Consider the following 19,174-nt stretch of genomic DNA (forward strand, 5'->3'; position numbering starts at 1 on the left):
GTATTCACCACCGTCATGGGCATCTATGGCAACTTCTTGATCTGGAAGACTGTTTACGTGTTTCTTTGGACTGCCTGGGGAAAGAATACAGTTCAAGCCTGTTCCTGGTGGTTTTTAACCTGAGACAATACCTTATCTCATATTTATATTGTGACAAACACTTGCTCACTGGTAAAATATTGAAAAGGACAAAATCTTCGAAGTAAAGACAATAATATTTTTATTTTATAATTCCGTGCTGAATTGGATGCTCTTCTAAAAAAGGCATAACATCTTACAAAAGCAGTGGGTATATATACTATACTAGTTTTAGACAAAGAACCGTGTAAATCCTCAAAGAATGTTCTTTTTTTCAGTGATCCAACTATGTTCGGAGACTTCCTTCAGGTTATATCTCCTGGCCTAAAACAGCTGTATCTCACAAGACAACCAAGCATATAAATAAATTCTTGCAGCCCTAAGCCGAGTTATCTCTGAACCTAAAACAAGACAGATTTATAAAGAATCATAGAATCACTAGGTTGGAAAGGACCTACTGGATCATCGAGTCCAACCATTCCTATCAATCCCTAAATCATGCCCCTCAGCACCTCATCCACCCGTCCTTTAAATACTTCCAGGGAAGGTGATTCCCCCCCTCCCTGGGCAGCCTCTGCCAGTGCCCACTGACCCTTTCCGTGAAAAATTTTTTCCCAATATCCAGCCTGACCCTCCCCAGGCGCAGCTTGAGGCCATTCCCCCTTATCCTGTCCCCTGCCACTTGGGAGAAGAGCCCAGCTCCCTCCTCTCCACAACCTCCTTTCAGGTAGTTGTAGAGAGTAATAAGGTCTCCCCTCAGCCTTCTCTTCTCCAGGCTAAACACCACCAGTTCCCTCAGCCGCTCCTTGTAAGATTTATTCTCCAGCCCCCTCACCAGTTTCATTGCTCGTCTCTGGACACGCTCCAGAGCCTCAACATACAAACCAGCTGCAGCAAAACTTATCAATTAATTCTCACACCTTCTAAATAAGGTATCCCATCTTACCAAAGCAGCGGGTATATATACTAGTTTTAGAGAAAGAACCATGTAAGTCTTCAAATAATATTATTTTTTTTTGGGGGGGGGGGGGGGGATATTATCCAACCATGTCTGGAGGCTTCCTTCAGGTTCTTTCCTGACCTAAGATAACTACATCTCACAAGTCAACTAAGCACATCAATAAATTCTTGCAGCCCTAAGACAGGTTGCCTCTTGATCTAAAACAGCTACATCTTACAAAACAATTAACCGTATCAATAAATTCTTGCAAATCTAAGAGTGTTTATTCTCTCAGGTTATTCATCCATGTTTGGAAATTGTCTGCATGTTATCTGTTGATGCAAGACTGATTACTATTACAAGAGAATTAAACATACAAATCAGCTGCAGCAAAACTTATCAATTCTCACAATATTTGGAAATATGTTTATTCACTATCCTCAAAATAACTTCCACATAGCCATAACTGTGTACTTTTGTTCATATTTTGTGTTAGAGTGGTTATATTTTTTCCCCCGAGCCGGATTAAAGTGATGCTTCAGTTTCAGAGCACTACAGAAATTGTTTTAAACAAGCCTGCCACAAAAGGCTGTCTTTCCCGAGATATCTCAGTGCAACCAATCCAGACGCAGAGAGGACTGAAAAACATTCTGCTGACTGCCACGTCCTCCTTCACTGTAACTCTGAAACCGTGCTATGGCCACCAACCAGATATAAATGACTAAAGCATCCTTTTCTTTTTCTTAAACGTCAAATGTAACAGATCTCTATCTATATTATATATAATATCTAATATATAAAAGATAGTTAGGTAGAATTTCTATGCCATTACTATCTCCAGTATTGTTTGCCAGTCCTCTTCAGTTTAAAAACATGAGCAGGTAAACAACAGCAGAACTTAAAGGGAGAGATTTTGAATTTCCACATCCACAAATCTCACTGCCAGCTGTGCGAATATGAAGCAGAAGTTTGCCAAGGACGTGTAACCTCCTCAGTTTGTTGAAAACAAACCGAAAAAAAAAACATAACAGTGCAAGCCTCAAACAGCTGCACAGAAAGCAACTGTGTTGTAATTTCAAAAGTACCCAAGAACTTTGTGAAACATTTTCAGAAAGTTCCACTGAAAAGAAACAATTCCCCAAGTCAGAACTCTGGAATGAACTCTACAGACAACAAGAGGAAAAAAAAGGCAACTGACATCTAAAGGCCCTTGGAAGAAGGAGGAACAGGAAAGTACGCTATTCTCAAAGTTCACGACAAATAAAAGGTATACAGTATTTTTAAACGCTTATTAGCACCATTAAATGTAATTACATAATGACTCAATCTGATGCTTTAAAGTTCAAGAAATGTCTTGCAGCTGTTATGATGGTGCAAACCACAGAGAAAAGCAAGGAGAAGCAAAAATAGAGCAGAAAACTGGATCCCAACATGGTGTATACCCATTATAAAATAATATTTTATTATCTCCCAGTATTAGAATGTACAATGAAAGCATTTATTTTTTCTTAATGCAGAATTGTTAGTTTATGTATTACATATTTTTTTGTCAGCAGTGCATATCCACTGATGGCAACTTACCCTTTCTTTGGAAAAGTAGTCTTCTGTAATCCCTCAGCAGTTGAGGAGAAAGAATATTCATTTCCAGTTTCTTTTTCCTCTTCCTCCCCCGAGTCATATTTGCTTGCCACTACATCAACAGTTTTGGTAAAACTAGTTAGGAACAATTTATTATACATGGAAGGCTACCTGTAATAATAAAAAATGTCACTTTAATTTAAAAGTATCAATGGTAAGTTCCGGAAAATGTAATGTCAAGATAGTATATTTAAAGTGTATCTATAACTATGGATTCCCTTTCTGTGCATAGTTCTTAACAACAAACAGAAAAAAAAATCAGTTCTGAATATTATAATACCACAGTACTAGAAAAGAACTTTTCAGAGCTGGACTCACCAAATTTTTTGTCTTGACCACTGGTCAGCCTTGCTAGAGATACTGCCGCAGTTTTAGCTAAGCAGGTCTTATTTCTACCGGTGACTGCAGTCGCTGTGTACTCAACTAGGATGTGAGATCCGGGTTTCAGAATTAAAACTCCCTGTTACACGTAGGAGCTTTTGGAAACACCTTAAAACAAACAAAACCTAGTGGAGAAGAGGAGGAGTTAGGTGGCTGTTTGTTCAGGACTGTTAAAATACAGCCTTGCAGGAAAAAAAAGGCAGTTTTTTTTTAACTTGTGTCTTAAGTATTTAAAGCCACTTTGAGGTATTGGATGGACTGTGGATAGTACTAAACTGACTCTGCATGCAGAAGAACCAATAGGAAAAATAACGTACAAACTGATATTTTGCCTAACGGGAATTTCATAATACCCAATATTATTACAGCATTATCCTTCCACTTTCTGTCTAAACAAAGGAACAGCCGATGCTGTCTTTGTTTTTGACTTGGCCTGTGGATGTTCCCATATAACGGTATTTAGATAAACCCGTACAGTGACAAGGGAAAAACTCAAGCGTTGACCCTTCTGCTTATAGCAATTAACTTTTCTGGAACTCATTCCAGTCACAGATCATAGAATCATAGAATCATAATCATAGAATAGTTTGGGTTGGAAGAGAACTTAAAAGCCCATCTAGTTGCAACCCCGCTGCCATGGACAGGAACATCCCACTGGCTCAGGCTGCCCAAGGCCCATCCAACGTGGCCTTGAACACCTCCAGGGATGGGGCAGCCACAACTTCCCTGGGCAACCTGGGCCAGTGCCTCACCACTCTCACTGTAAAGAAATTCCTCCTTACGTCCAGTCTAAATCTGCCCCTCTCCATTTTATACCCACCCCCCCATGTCCTATCACTACAAGCCTTTGTAAACAGTCTCTCCCCAGCTTTCTTGTATGAGGCCTTCAGATACTGGAAAGTTGCTATAAGGACTCCTCGGAGCCTTCTCTTCTCTTCTCCAGGCTGAACAACCCCAACTCTCTCAGCCTGTCCTTGTATGGAAGGTGCTCTTGTCCTCTGATCATCTTTGTAGCCTCCTCTGGACCCACTCCAACAGCTCTATCTCCTTCTTATGTTGAGGATTCCAGAACTGGACACAATACTCCAGGTGAGGTCTCACAAGAGAGAAACAGAGGGGCAGAATCCCCTCCCTCCCTCCCTGTTGGCCACGCTTCTTCTGATGCAGCCCTGGACACGGTTGGCCTTCTGGGCTGCGAGCACGTGTTGCCGGCTCATGTCGAGCCTCTCATGGACCAGCACCCCAAGTCCTTCTCTGCAGGACTGCTCTCCATCACATCATCCCCCTTCCTGCGCTGATATCGGGGATTGCCCCGACCCAGGTGTAGGACCTTGGCCTTGTTGAACCTCATGGGGTTCTCACAGCCCACTTCTCCAGCTTGTCCAGGCCTGGATGACATCTACTCTCAGAGCGTTTCAAGGGAAGAGGGGGAGTATGACCATTGCTGGGTATCCATGGGTAAAACAGAAAAGACGAATGGACCAGCTTTGAAAAACCACTCACAAAAACTATGCTTTGTTAGGGGAACGGAATAAAAAATAATAATAAAAGCGGTTGTTAAAGGTTCGCGGCGGTCCCCGCGGCGGCCGTTTCCCATCCCCGCCCCCGCCTTCCCAGGCCGGGTCACGCCTCCAGGGCTCGACCTTTGGCAGGGGGCGCGTTCCCGGTATCGCTTCCAGGTCGGAGCTCCCCGCCCTGTGGCGCGGGCGCTGCCGGTGACGGCGCCGCCCCGGGGCGGGCGCAGCGCGGGCCATGGAGCCGGGCGGGGAGGAGCTGATGCCGCGCCTGCTGCCCGTGGACGACTGCGACCTGGCCGAGGACTTCGACCCCACGGTGCCGCCCAGGACGCCGCAGGAGTACTTGAAGCGCGTGCAGTGAGTGGCGGCCGGGCCGGGCCCGGAGCCGTTTCCCCGCTGCGGGGCCGCTGCGGGCGGCGCTGGGGCCCTCCTCGGCAGCGGCCGCCCGGTGCTCCGCCCGCCGTGGGGAGTCTCTGCGAACCTTTCATAACCGCTTTTATTATTACTTTTCATTCCATTCCCCTAACAGACCATAGGTTTTGTGAGTGGTTCTTTAAAGCTCGTCCATTCGTATTTCGTGTTTCACCTATGGACACCCAGGAGTGATGGTGCTCCCCTGTTCCTTATCTGAGATTTCGTCCCTGTCTGAGGTGCAGATGTTATCCAGAGGGATCTGGACAGGGTGGGTTGAACCCCATGAGGTCCAACAAGGCCAAGGTCCTACACCTGGGTCGGGGCAATCTCCCATTTCAGTGTAGGATGGGAGATGACATGATAGAGAGCAGCCCTGCAGAGAAGGACTTGGGGTGCTGGTTGATGGGAAAGATGACATGAGCCACCAATGTGCGCTCACAGCCCAGAAACCAACCATGCCCTGGGCTGCATCCAAAGCAGCGGGGCCAGAAGGGAGGGAGGGGATTCTGCCCCTCTGTTCCTCTCTTGGGAGACCTCACTTGGAGTATTGTGTCCACTTCTTGGATCCCCAGTGTAAGAAGGAGATGGAGCTGTTGGAGCAGGTCCAGAGGAGGCTACAAAGATGATCAGAGGGCTGGAGCACCTTCCCTACAAGGACAGGCTGAGAGAGTTGGGCTTGTTCAGCGTGGAGAGGAAAAGGCTCCGAGGAGATCTTATAGTGACCTTCCAGTACCTGAAGGGGCTACAAGAAAGCTGGGGAGGGATTTTTACAAAAGCATGTAGAGATACAACTAGGAGCAACAGCTCTAAACTGGAGAGGGGCGGATTTAGATGAGACATAAGGAGGAATTTCTTCACGATTGAGGGTGGTGAGGTACTGGCCCAGGTTGCCCAGGGAAGCTGTGGCTGCCCCATCCCTGGAGGTGTTCAAGGCCAGGTTGGATGGGCCTTGGGCAGCCTGAGACGGTGGGAGGTGTCCCTGTCCATGGCAGAGGTTTGGAACTAGATGGGCTTTTAAGTTCCCTTCCAACCCAAACCATTCGATGATTCCAGGAGGAAGGAAGAGGGAGAACACTTCCTCTGCAGCTCTCGAGTTGAACCTTGTGTAAGAATTGCTGTTACAGCTGGGGTGTTACACACCTGAATGTTTCTGCAGGGTGCAGGTGTTGCAGAGACACCCGGCACAGAACCACCTGTCACCAAAAGGAAAAAGTGTCACCACTTGATTTTCTTTTGTAGGATTGAAGCAGCTCGATGCCCAGATGTGGTTGTGGCAAAAATTGATCCCAAAAAGCTGAGCAAGAAGCGAACAGTAAACGTCTCAGTAAGTTTGAGAGCTCCTACATGTTTTGCTTTGGGAGAAAAAATATCTAAGGGGAAAGGTGTTAATATCATAATGTTTTGGTGAGTGGTTGGCATAAGTAAATGTTACTGCTGGATTTTAAATATCTGGGTTTGAAGAAATGCCTGTTCAGCTGCTGGCTAACAGCAGTCTTTATGTCCAATTTAAACTGATAATATCCGTACTGGTTGATACACAGCAGACTGTTCTACTGTCTGAGAAAATCAAATGTTGCATTAAATTTTAGAAGTATTTAATCATAAAGCCTGAATAAACTTTGCAAGAAAGATATGTCTGTGCCTATGTTTAGGTTTAAATATGTTTCTAGGGTAAGGGTAGTAAGTGCAGCAAAGCTTTGCTAAAGAGACATTAAATTTTAGCACTGCTTCTTTCCTTTTTGGTGGAATATTTTATAGGAATTTTTCCTTACTGCCCAAGCAGATTTTTCTGTTGACACAATACCCTGCCAGCTTGGTTTTTAGTCTACTTTCCCATAGTTCAGGAGACCAAGTTTGCCTTTCTTTAGTGAAAACTGTGTAATCTGAAATTTCACTATTAGATTGCTGAAGGAAAGTTTCTAGTATTGAGATAAGACCATGTAGCTCTTATGACCATTCTCTTCAGTTTCTTCTTCTCATTGTAGTGGCATCTTAAACATTTGTAGAAAGACCTTTTTATTTTTTTTAATAACTCTTCCTCTTTAAAGAGGTTGTATCTAATTAACTGTCAGAGTTAATTTCCTAAAAGATAGTTTTATGGTCTGCCTTCTTCCTCAGCTTATTATCTTGGCAAGTAGAAAACTCAAGATTCATAGCAGCTGTCCAAGATAAGGAAACAACACTTTGGTTTTTACAAACAGAGATAATGAGGCACAGCAATTGCTAAAAAGAAGACTCTTAATTCTTTGACACTGTATTTTGAATACTTAGGTTTCTGTCGTATTTGCATGCGAGAAGAGTCAAACAGGAGACATTTTGTCTAAACCAACTGTTAAGTCAGTCTTGTTATGGTCATGAAATTAGCTTTCTTAAATGAAGGTTTAAAGGATATTATTTACCTGATAGTAAACATTAACTGATTCTTTTGTTCTTAAGGATTCTTCTTATAAAGCTTTCTTTACACTATAATTACTGCTAGTGTTTTCTTAGATTTCTGGATGCCAGCCTGCTCCGGAAGGATACTCTCCCACACTCAAGTGGCAGCAGCAGCAAGTGGCCAATTTCTCAGCCGTTCGTCAGGTACAAAATGGTGTCCATGAAATGACTTGCACTGTCTCGATAGTGCACATCTGTGCTTTACAGGGGACAACCTTGTATCTAGTGTAGAAATATTATGAATTTATGGTAGGACAGATGTTTATAGGCAAATGTTTTAAGTTCTTGAAAATGAATTGAGTATATACTGTGTGGCTTTTAAACTTCTGACAAAACTCAAAAGTCATGTTTTTTAAAAAATTCTCTTTCAACAAAAAAAATCTGTCAATATTTAGATTAAGTGATAGAGAGTAGCTGAGGGAGGAAGTGTCAATGTGCTTGAGGGTAAGGAGGCTCCAAAGGGATCTGAACAGGCTGTATCGATGGGCGGGATGAGGTTTAACCAAGGCCTTAACAAGTCTTATGAGAAGCAGCTGAGGACACTGGGGTTGTTTAGCCTGGAGAAAAGGAGGCTGAGGAGAGACCTCATCACTGTGTACAACTACAGGAGGTTGTAGCGAGGAGGGTGCTTGTCTCTTCTCCCAAGTGACAGATGATAGGATGAAAGGGCATGGCCTCAAGCTGGGCCAGGGGAGGTTCAGATTAGATGTTAGGAAAAATTTCTTCGCTAAAAGAGTTATCCGGCACTGGCAGAAACTGCCCAGGGAGGTGATTGATTTACCATCCCTGGAGTTTAAAAGACTGGTAGATGAAGTGCTCATACATATGGTTTAGTAGTGGGCAGGTACGGTTGGACTTGATGATCTCAAAGGTCTTTTCCAACTAAGCAATTCTTTTATTCTATGAATTATGGCTAGGAAGAAATAACTGCAAAGCTGAAGTGTGATTTGGTTTTGTTTTAATTACTCAGAGCCTGAACAAGCACAGAAATCACTGGCGGTCGCAAAATTTGGACAATAATGTTACTATGGTGAGTAGAATTTGTAGCAGTGCGGAGGTTTTTTCCACCTCATTAATCTTGGTTAATCTTGCTTTAGAGTTTAATGTAACAGTTTGTGAATATTATTAAGTCTTTTCTTCATTGTCTCCAAGGTAGCGATATTTCACAGTTTTCATTTATTTTTGTTTACTTCAGCCAAAATCAGAGGATGAAGAAGGCTGGAAGAAGTTCTGCCTGGGTGAAAGAGTATACTCAGAAATAGATGCACTATCTGATAATGAAAATCTAGGAATTGATTACATAAAGGTGAGCATAAGTCTTCTATCTAATTTTCACCTGCTATTTTCAAGAATAGCTGCTAGAAACAATCCTACTGTTTATTACCACTTTATGCTAAATAGGAAGTAGGCTTTCTGGTGAGCCCAGAAAGTCCCATTTTAATTCCCTTTGAAGTGGAAACTGAGTGAAGTAGACAACAATCTATCCCTTTAGTGAAAAACTTGGAGTTCCCTCATCTGTTAGCTGCTAAAGAACACTATTTTGTTGCTAACTGAACTGAAAGCTTTTGCGTAGTCTGATTTACTGTTTTGTTGAATGGTGATACGTGGTTCCTCTCCTCATACATGCTATCCTACAAACATTTGTTAACGTTGCATCATTAATAAATAATAGTAAAAGCAAGGTTCTTTGATACCAAGTTTGACTGGACCTTATCTTGAACTTTCTTGAAGATATTTCTTAATAGGCTTCAAAGCTCAGAACAGACTTTCAAGTCACTACAAATGTCTGAGCATCACATTAAAATGTTAGTATGTTTGTCTCTGCATTTTCCAACTTGATCTTTTTCAGGTGGGATTTCCCCCTTTGCTAAGTATTGTAAGCAGAATGAGCCAGGTAAGGCTACTTCTTAGAACATAATAGTGACATTGCATAAGTTATTATTTCTCGTATTTGGTCTGTTGCAGAACTCTTATCTATTTTTCTGTGCTAGAGTAGGCAGTTGTTTATTATATCTGTTATTCATTGTACTTTTGCAAAGAAAACATGTAATCATTATCTCAGCTTCAGCTACGAACAGCTTTACTAGCAAACGTTTATCGTGACGAGTTTTAAGTCCTTTTAATTTCTCTATAGAGCATTTTAACGTTTTAATTTCTGTGGAAGGCCCAGTTAAGTGCTTGACAGTGTTTTTAAGATTTCTTATTTAGTGATTAAAGTACAGACCTTCAAGTTGATTGTAAACTCCTATGTATGTTATAAGACTAGAAGAATCACATTTACCTCTACTGTGTTTCCCACTCAGAAACAACCAGTTGGTGTCATGCCTCTTTTCTAACCCGGAGCTACTTATGGATAAGTTTGTTAACACAGAAAGTTACTTCATTTTATGTAAATGTATTTCCAGGAACTGCTGCTTTAACGCTTACTTTACCCCTTACATATAACTTCAACTTGGAATAAATACCATATAGAATCACAGTGGAGTAGAAATATATAATGTGTGTACTTAAAAAAATGACATTGCTTTTTATATAATCTTTTGGGTAGAAGGATAGCAAAAGAAAACATTGCAGGTACTGTATTGTCTCTTTCTATTCCTCTTTTGAAGGCCACAGTAACCACTGTCTTAGAATACTTGATAAGCTGGTTTGGAGAGAAGAAATTTACTCCAGAACTGGTAATTTTTAATGTACTCTACCTACTGGCACATGGACACATTAAACAAGGGATAAATCATTCATAGTTTCTTATGAAATTATTTTAATTTCCAAAGAGTTCTCTGGATGCATATGTCATTCAGTTACTTTTTTAAAACCTCACTTGATTAGATACTAAATTCACCGAACTTTTGGGAACACCAATCACAAAACATAACACATATAGATCTATCAAGTACTGCCAACCGGCCCCCTTCCCTTTTTTATCACTCCCCACGCTAACTTTATCTGCAAAGTCAGATGAGCATCAATGCTAAGGAACTGCAGCAGCTTTGTTTCTGACCAGTTTAAGCTGTCAGTGCTGCACACTGTATTTACTGACACCTCCGTTTTAGCTTGGAGATGTTTGACAGTATGCTGGCTGGCAAAGACATGGTTGATCTTTCCACATGCAGCACTGCCCAGAAAGCTTAGCTGCATTCATGTAGCGACAAGTCAAACCTAATAAATTCTGCTTGACAGGGTACATTACTATGCACAGCTAGATTGACGAGCTACAAATGGCATTGTATCTACAAAAGACCGCGGGTAGATGCATCTCATCTCATTCAGTACCATTAAGCAAGAAGAATAGTGAAAAAGTACTTCTATAATACCAAACACAGTTTCACTATATTTGAGTCACTTAAGGGCCTTACATATCGTCTTTTTCCGTAGGACTCTGTTCTTATTAACTTATGCTGCAGAGAATGTGCACAGCGACTTTTATTTTATTCCCATTATGAAATCCACTTGATACTGGAATTAAATTAAGAGGTTAGACTGGTAGCAGATGTTTATAAGAATGCAGTATAATTCAGTGAAGTAAAACGCAAAGGACATGTGTAATTCTGGTGCAAATCTTAAAGCTGATCTAACAGCATTAATTCAACTAAGATCTGACTTGATGCATTCACTTTACATTAATGTTTCACCACAGTTTATGAATTTAAAAATTAATAGTGAAGTAATAATATTTAGATATAAATAATCTTTCCCTGAGACTTTAATAGCATAAGCTCTATCAATTTATATCTTGACCAGTATTCCCAAAAATATTAGGAAATCTAGGAGTATGGCTAACAAGAAGCTTATCTAGAGGCACAAAATTCTACTGTGTAGTGTCTTAATTTGGCTTTCAAACTTTTCAGTTCTGGCAGTAGCACTTAAACGCAACTTTGTTTTGAGACCAGTGCTCCAGGCCTGCTCTATGGCACAAAAGCTGCACAAAACTTCAGGGAAACACTGTTAATTAAAACTTTATTTCAATCCACACAGGGTAGGTGGCTTTATGCACTGTTGGCATGTCTAGAAAAACCTTTGCTACCTGAAGCTCACTCCCTTATTCGACAGCTGGCAAGACGATGCTCAGAAGTTAGAGTGCTAGAGGTAAGATTTAATATAACATTGGGTGCGGCCCTTGCTGAACTTAGCAAATATTAGGAGAGTGATTTTTCAATTCTTGAAGTCTTACTAAGTAAATTTTCGTGTCCTAAATTTGCTTGTTTATTGTGACACAGGTAACGAGAACTGTTCTAATGTTTAGTTTTCTTTCAGGAGAACAAGAATGAAGAACAAATATCAGCTCTGAACCTGATAATCTGCTTAGTTAGCAGGTAATGCAACTTAGATAGCTAAGACAGTTAAGTATCTCCAGAATAAATGTGTGATTACTCTTGTCCCAACAGCTTCTTTTAAAGTGGAAGTCAAGTAAAGTACCCTGGGCCTACGTGGCAAACATATTTAGCTAAAAGGACTTAAGAAAAAAAGAGTAAAGTAAGCTTATTGGTTTATTCAGATGAGGCCCCTGAATTGCAAAGCTGTATATATGATAGAAACACTAAAAAGAGAGCAGAGAGTTTAACAACTCAGAACAAAGTAAGGAGTACGCTGCATTAGAGGTTTCTTACCATATCCCACTTCTCTCCACTAGGTATTTCGATCAACGTGACTTGGCTGATGAGCCTTCCTAAACTGTTTTGAGAATGTCAGGTATTTTGTGCTGCCTTGGTACAACCAGCATTGTCAGAGGTAACAGCAAGATACTGCACCGTTCAGTCCTGAAGTACTATGCAGCCCCTGCAGAACACCCTCAAGATCATGCATTTGGGGTAGCTATGAATAATTTCAGCTGAGCTGTAGCGTGAGATTGTTAATGTCTCAAATATCATCATTGTCATCATCAAATGGTCAACAAAACATCTAGCATCATCTCTCAAGCTACGGTCTCTGCAAACTACATTCTTGGTTAGAAATTTCAACCATCTGAGTAATCCTGTGGACACTGCTATTAGGTGAAGTCTGAGGTTACATTGTAAATGACTGTTCTTTTTTCTAACCCACACCTATGGAGGGCTTTTATTAATAAAAGCATTTTAAAGAGTGTTTCTAAACATTGTGACTTCTCTCCTGCAGTGTTGTATTTAAAAGCATCCTTAGTATGGAAATCTATACAACTAAGACCAAATGTGTTTCTTCAAGCTTTGGTCCCAGAGCTCAAGCATTGCTAAACAGTTCAACTATAGCCAGTGATTTACTGAAGCAATTATTTTAGTAAAACAAAATATGACTGCTTCCTGAGTAGTAATACTATTTTGAGTAAACAGTTGCAGAAACTGGTGAAAATTACACAGCTGTAGTCAGTGCTTTTAAATAGAAGCATTTATTAAACAGAATGAACAAATTTATTTTCTGTGGGGTATCGTGACAAATATATTAGCTCACATATTTATATATATATAACATGGAGTGCTTCATCAGGAGTATCAGCAGCTGCTGGGTATGTACAGGACTCCCTCTAGTTCTAATTATCTTCAACAATTAAAATTCCGTGTTAAAGGAACCATGAATTCTGCTGATAGCAACTAACTGATACACAGTATTAACTGACATTTGCTTTCCACTTACTGTAGAATCTAAGTCCCTCGCTGTTAAAAATCAAAATTAAACACAACCAGTTCCTGAGAAGCCTTTAATATATCTTTGAATGACTGGCACTTTTGCAGCTGGAGTAGTAGTCAACTGCCAAGGGAAAAAAGAAAATCCAAGTGAATGACAATAACCAGAGCTCTTGATTCTCGAGATGCTAGTTTTAGGTCTGCTCTAGATGCTTCTGTCAAGTTATTCAGCTACAACGAACCTGAACTACCATTCATAGTACCTGAAAAGATCAGAATTTGGTCATATCTTCACCTCAGGTATAATAAACCCCTGGTTATCACATTTATAACGTAGAGCTTGCCAGCTTGCAACAGCTATCGAGAAAAGGCTTGATCCACTACAAACTTCAGGCCTTCTCTAGACTTTGGGGAAGAACAGCTTCCACTGTTCTTGCCCACCACGCAACTGCACAACATACACTTGTCCCAACACAGGAGGTAGTTGAAACAATCAAAGGTGCTATTTTAATGTTAGCTTTTCTACTTAGCCTTTTATTTTGTGTCAAAGCGGAAACTGAATCGCATCACAAGGTATTTTCTAAACACAGTAAACTTTCTATTGTGATTTATTCAAAAGCCTACGGCCTGAACCTGCCAACAGAAAAGTCTACAGCAAAATTCTTTTAAAGCATCTAAACAAGATGCTTCCCTAGATCAAGATACGTATTGCTATGCATATCTTGTAACAAGTAGTATCTAGCAAACCCCAATGTCCTCAGAAGTCCTGGAGATGTCTTTATAGCTTCTTGCAGACCTAATCATCTTCCTGCACATACTTACTACAGAACTGATGAAAAATAATTATGTTACTATTGAGTTTATGCATAACAAGCTAAAAAGTTTCCTTCTTCGGTCAGTAGCAGACAGCCTTGGCTGTAAAATTACTCTGGCACAAAAAAAACAGCTCCTAATTTTAGAGAGGCAGGAGATACTGTTCAACTACATAGAGAAGGTTCTCTTTTGTACTTCCCTGTATCATTCCCAAAAAGGAAGTAAGCCTCCAACAAACACTCTTAATGAAGGCAGTTGGTTCATGTGCTAATGGCTTCCTCAGAATAATACAAAAGCAACTGCTGCCTCCCAGCTGGTTCACCTTAGGTGACACAAACAACATTAGTTTCTTTTTTCCAGGTTAGCTTTAACTGTTCTTAAAATGTGCCTCTGGTCTTCAATATATGCAGTTTTGGTAATTGAAATATTTTGTTGAAAACTTTCGAGTACACAGTTTTTATCATGTGCGACAATAATATCTTGGTATAGAATAAATTTCATACCAAGATGCAAGGACAGTGTTATTTGATTAACATTTCTTATATATTTTGGAATTGTGCTGTACATTGCTACAATTTACAAGAGACATACAAAACTCAACCAAGATACTGAGTCCAAACGCAACAGATGTTTAAGGTAGGTACCCTTAAACGTGCTCTACATCTTCTGTATCATCACCTGAAATTTACCTGCAAAAAAAAGCAAGGTCAGATCAAAGTATCACCATCAGTTATTTTTCCAAATAATTAGTTTCTAGTAATCATTTTTTTAAAAGGAATCACAAGGAACATTTCAATCTTACGGTTTAATTTTGAACAATCTACCTATTATTTAAATTTAGTATTACTGCACAGCTTTTTTCAAAGTCATTCCATCACAACAGTTTTGTCAGCTAAGCTTAAAATTTGTGGAAAGTGTGGAAATTTTTTACTCCAACTTAAGGAGTTTGGGTAGTTACAATGGACTTCACTTACTAACTTTTTTGATTACTTCTGTAGAGAGAAAGAGAGCTTGTCCAAATAGCCTTCCGGATATACATCCTTACTCAACTGGTGATTCCAAATGTAAATTCAACTTTTTAATTTTTTCTTTCTACTCAGTCTCATGGAGGGTTCACCCTCTGTCAGTATTTTCTAAACCATTAATTTGGTGACGAGCCATATGCTGAAGTTCATACTGAGTCCTACGGCCCAGCAGCGTCAAACTAATCCCACTTTAATAAATGCTTACACAGCAAAGAACTCAGCTGCCTTAGAAAGTTACTAAATGAGCTAATAACTGAATACTCGGAGAACTACTTACATGCAGGCATTGATGAAACTTCAGCTGTTACAATACTCTTTATTCCCAAATTTGATAGGCCTCCTCTGATTAGTCCACAGGTAAATGCTAAATACTAAACACAAAGATGATACAATTTAAGTAAGTGTTGGGGTGAAGCTTGTTGCCAGAGATTGAAACCAAGTACTCAAGAACAAGACTTAACACTTGGACAACAGAAAACTATAGAGGTTTTGTTGCCATGCTTGAGAGACCTTGCCACATCTCTAATAGATAGAAGCTCCAATATTTGATACAGCAGAGCTCACAAAACAGATTTCTCTGGTTAGAAGCACTATCTCGAGTCATTTCTTTCTACCCATTTCCATTAAACCCTTAGGAACTTAGTATCCTGAAACAGAAACTATTCCTGAGACTTTGCTGAAATTGGCAACCAGCATTGAAAGTCAACGAAGGAGAAACAGTCCAAGATAGCATCCTTGCACGGGCCGCATCTCAGAATACAAGGGCTAAAGATGCCGGATGTTCAGAATATATGCTTCAAAACAGAAGAAACATCTCACCAAACACCAAAAAAATTGCCAAGGACAGCAGTCTTCAGCCATGCTGACTAAGAAACCAAAAAGCAGAACTGAATGCCCCATTTCTTATATTCACCTGAACCAAAGTGCTTTTAGTTCTACTGATTTTACTCAACTATTACTCTAACTCAGCATCTACACTCAAAACTATTTTTAATTGATGGAATATCTTTCTGATTGCTCATATAATCTCAGAAGCTTGTTCTAGGTAACAAAGAGCACCTTCCAAATGTTTCAGAAATTTTAGAGAAGCTCCTGAGAGCACGTGCTTTCCAAAGAGAAAGAATTTGTGTGACAGTGGCAGATAGTGACAGACCGGCTTCTACCACCAAGTAACTCAAACATGACAACAGCAAGTTCCACGACAGTTTTTCTTGAATCATAAATCAAATCCACTGTTCTGAAACAAGGTGTGTTTCTAAAAAACAGCTTTTGGAGAGACTGCAATTGTTCAATTACAAAATTTAACATTATTAATAGTTCAAATATAATTCAAATCAAACTGGTAGATCCCAAGGATAAAGCTGAAGACTACCTTTGGTGCATGTTCTAAATACTGCTTTCCTGCAGACATTTGTGTCAAGAGGCGAAATTTATTGTCTTGAAGGACATAAATACCCTGTTAAAAAATAAAAGATTTTAGTAGACTATCCAATAACATGTAATCAACATTTGATATGAAGGGATAGGATTTGTAGATAAAATATAAATCTTTTCAGGTTGAAAAAGGGAATTTTTGATTAAGGCATATGTGATTTAAGTCTAAACTATATTGTTTACAAACATGAAATATAAAATAAAAGCAGGATACTTAATTGCAAATTTACAACTTAGATGATAATATGATCAATTAATCCTAAAAAAATGTTTATTTACGTTCTTCTTGGAAGAGTCCCTCCAGTGCTCTGAAACAATAGCTCCACATTAGATAAGTCTTTGCTAGTACATCAAATACATAGTGATGTTTACACTCAAATCTTAATTTGGTACTCTTATTCTCCAATTCAGTGACAATTACCTTCTTTAGTAGAGATACAGGCAACAACACCCAAACAAAACAAAAAAACTGCCATAGGAAAACCCAAGTTATTCAAAGTGAGAAGTTTTTTTTTTTTTTTTTTTTACACTTGTAAAAATGGCTCCTTAAATTATTTTGTTCTCTCTTTAAGAACTGTGTTGATTCAGTAAAGACCATAGATACAATACAATGTCACCAGCATGCAAATTTTGGAAAGTTTTTCAGCTGTTTCATACACAAGTATGTATTCAGTAGAGCGCTATCAATTGTCTCAACTGCTGAAGTGTTGATATTCTTCAAAACAAAAACTTACTTAAAAGCAGCCGTTCTATTTAAATAGATGTTATGACAGCAATATCGCTTTCTCACATTAGTTTTGTACTAAAAGGTAATGGGAGACACATTACAAAGCTACTGCTTAAATATTAGCCAACTGTAATCATTACTGCCTTGTCAGTTTGCAATTTTATACCCGTGCAAATGAAATCCAAAGCCTTCAGTTTTTTTCAAACAGGCTGGCAATAAAGTCATGACAAGCAATTACTAAATTTTATTCTGAAATTGCATATTAACATGAACCATAAAAAAACCTGCTTTTTAAACAAAACATGTAAATAAAGAATATTTGGGGTTTCTGCTCAGATAATTCTAGATGAAGACAAACAACAATGCACTATCAACTCAAAACACTATTATGGATTTTGTAAATTAAACCTTATTCTACATCATTAGTACCTGATGATTAGTCCTTAGGTTATCTATTTGTTTTTTGAATACCGTTGTCCAAAAGTCTTTGCAAATGAACTTCATAATATCTAATTCATCCTTGAACCTGGCAGTATCTTTTGTAAACCTGAGATATAAGTGAAAAATATTATCAGTAACGAAGGTACACGTGACAACTCGACCAATTAATCAGAAAAAGAAAATACAAGAGTAGTACTATGTAAATTACTTGTATATAACATTTTGTTCCAGAAATTAGCTTTCCAGCTACCGTACAGTATCATTCTAGCATCATTCAGCTTTCATCCAGTATCATAACTCAAGAGCAACAGTGTTATTTTAATACCTGAAACACTACAGCAGAATAAACGGCTTTCACTATGTTATTAAAGACAGCTAAAGTACAGAAAGATGCAAAGCACTCCAACAGTTTTATCTTCACCTATATGTCTAAATAAAACATAAACAAAAATCTCACACCTATGCAACAGCTTGGAAGGAGTCCTCCAAATATACCAAAAAAGCACTAACAAAACACATAAAACTTGTTCCTGTTTCCCAAGGAGAGACCTTTTCCTCTTGCTTACTTCATAATTCTCTCTCTTACTTCAGAATTCTCTCTCTTACCTCAGAATTCTCTCCCTTTATCCTCCTTGAGGGTCTTTACCTGTCACTAAAGCACTAGTGTGTTAAATGAAAGCATGACTTTAGATGTTAACAGTCTAGAGGTGAGGGCACTGAAGTTGCATTTTGCATCCCCAAAGGGCCTGGGGAACAGGACTCAACGTGCGCTGTCGTGAACTTTCAAGGACTAAGTGTGCTTTAGGAAAACGATATCGAGTACCCAATCATAAAAGTACGTTGAAGAAAGAAATTAGAAAGAGAGGAAAATCAGGAAACACGCCCGGAGTAAGAAACACATATAAGTAGGTCGACAAAAAGTGCAATTAAAAAGGATTAGGAGTATTAAAAGTAGAATCATAGAATGGTTTGGGTTGGAAGGGACCTTAAAGACCATCCAGTTCAAGCCCCTGCCACGGGCAGGGCCACCTCCCGCTGGCTCAGATCGCTCGTAGCCTCATCCAACTTGGTCTCGACCAGCTCCACGGATGGGCCATCCACGATTTCTCAGGGCAACTTGTTCCCGCGCCTATACCCTTTGATATACCCCGATTCAGTTTTCACGACGGGAAAATACGTACTCCAAAACTGTCCTGCAAAAGCGAGACGCCAAGAGAGAGGATGCCAGAGCGTGTAACGGCAGAAGGACACCCGCAGCGCAGCACTCCGTGCCCCCAGGGCGGCGAGCGCCTTCGCACCGAGCGGACAGCGCTGCCGGCGGGCGGCGGCCGGGGCAGCCCCGAACTCGGGGGTCGGGACTCACCTCTCGATCAGCCCCTGCCCGACGCGGAAGCCCATGCTCTCCAGCTTGGTGGTGCAGCGCCCGTTCTCCTGCAAGACACAAGGCGCCGCCCCTGCTGCTGCTTTACCCCCGGCCGCTGCCGAGCGGCGCCCGGGCCCGCCCCGGCCCCACTCACCCCCTCGCCCTGCTCGGCGGCGCGGTACAGCCCCGCCACCATCTCGCTGTGCAGCAACAAGAACAGCGCCTCGTCCGCCATCTCCACTACGGCGGCGCGGCCACTCCTGAGGCGCGGCGCGCCCCGTGACGTCACCGCTATCCCGCCGCAGGGGGGCGGAGCCAAGGAGGGACGCTGTCCGTGACGTCATCGCTACCCGCCGCGAGAGGGGCGGAGCCG

General features: G+C 40.6%; 2 protein-coding genes across 6 annotated transcripts; one reads left to right on the forward strand and one right to left on the reverse strand.

Annotated features, from left to right (window-relative positions):
- Nucleotides 1-4,703: 4,703 nt before the first annotated feature.
- GEMIN2 (gem nuclear organelle associated protein 2) lies at nucleotides 4,704-13,153 on the forward strand. Of its 3 annotated transcripts, XM_054068003.1 has the most exons (11): nucleotides 4,775-4,911; nucleotides 5,084-5,236; nucleotides 6,208-6,292; nucleotides 7,459-7,548; nucleotides 8,375-8,434; nucleotides 8,600-8,710; nucleotides 9,254-9,298; nucleotides 10,014-10,082; nucleotides 11,380-11,490; nucleotides 11,659-11,717; nucleotides 12,035-13,153. In XM_054068003.1, the coding sequence occupies exons 2-11, from the start codon at nucleotides 5,160-5,162 to the stop codon at nucleotides 12,072-12,074; spliced, it is 747 nt and encodes a 248-aa protein (XP_053923978.1). In that variant the 5' UTR covers nucleotides 4,775-4,911; nucleotides 5,084-5,159; the 3' UTR covers nucleotides 12,075-13,153. The 3 variants fall into 3 exon arrangements, with proteins under 3 accessions (XP_053923979.1, XP_053923977.1, XP_053923978.1); XM_054068004.1 differs by lacking the exon at nucleotides 5,084-5,236 and having other exon boundaries at nucleotides 4,704-4,911; nucleotides 11,648-11,717; XM_054068002.1 differs by lacking the exon at nucleotides 5,084-5,236 and having other exon boundaries at nucleotides 4,705-4,911.
- On the reverse strand, nucleotides 12,748-19,160 carry TRAPPC6B (trafficking protein particle complex subunit 6B). Of its 3 annotated transcripts, XM_054068007.1 has the most exons (7): nucleotides 18,956-19,111; nucleotides 18,802-18,869; nucleotides 18,620-18,631; nucleotides 17,427-17,544; nucleotides 16,209-16,292; nucleotides 15,114-15,207; nucleotides 12,748-14,500 (listed from the first exon to the last, which is right to left on the reverse strand). In XM_054068007.1, the coding sequence occupies exons 1-7, from the start codon at nucleotides 19,034-19,036 to the stop codon at nucleotides 14,469-14,471; spliced, it is 489 nt and encodes a 162-aa protein (XP_053923982.1). In that variant the 5' UTR covers nucleotides 19,037-19,111; the 3' UTR covers nucleotides 12,748-14,468. The 3 variants fall into 3 exon arrangements, with proteins under 3 accessions (XP_053923982.1, XP_053923981.1, XP_053923983.1); XM_054068006.1 differs by having other exon boundaries at nucleotides 18,620-18,869; nucleotides 18,956-19,160; XM_054068008.1 differs by lacking the exon at nucleotides 18,620-18,631.
- Between the last annotated feature and the right edge of the window lie 14 nt (nucleotides 19,161-19,174).

This window comes from Cuculus canorus, chromosome 5 (genome assembly GCF_017976375.1).
Source record: "Cuculus canorus isolate bCucCan1 chromosome 5, bCucCan1.pri, whole genome shotgun sequence".
NCBI classification, from domain to species: Eukaryota; Metazoa; Chordata; class Aves; order Cuculiformes; family Cuculidae; genus Cuculus; species Cuculus canorus.

Coding starts and splice junctions, on each gene's coding strand:
- GEMIN2 (XM_054068002.1), top strand. CDS start 4,790: ATGGAGCCGGGCGGGGAGGAGCTGATGCCGCGCCTGCTGCCCGTGGAC. Junction 10,083..11,379: donor AGAAATTTACTCCAGAACTG/GTAATTTTTAAT, acceptor CAATCCACACAG/GGTAGGTGGCTTTATGCACT. Junction 11,718..12,034: donor ATAATCTGCTTAGTTAGCAG/GTAATGCAACTT, acceptor TCTCTCCACTAG/GTATTTCGATCAACGTGACT.
- TRAPPC6B (XM_054068006.1), bottom strand. CDS start 19,145: ATGACGTCACGGACAGCGTCCCTCCTTGGCTCCGCCCCCCTGCGGCGG. Junction 17,545..18,619: donor TTTTGCAGGACAGTTTTGGA/GTACGTATTTTC, acceptor CTTATATCTCAG/GTTTACAAAAGATACTGCCA. Junction 14,501..15,113: donor AGTTTCATCAATGCCTGCAT/GTAAGTAGTTCT, acceptor TTTTTTTTGCAG/GTAAATTTCAGGTGATGATA.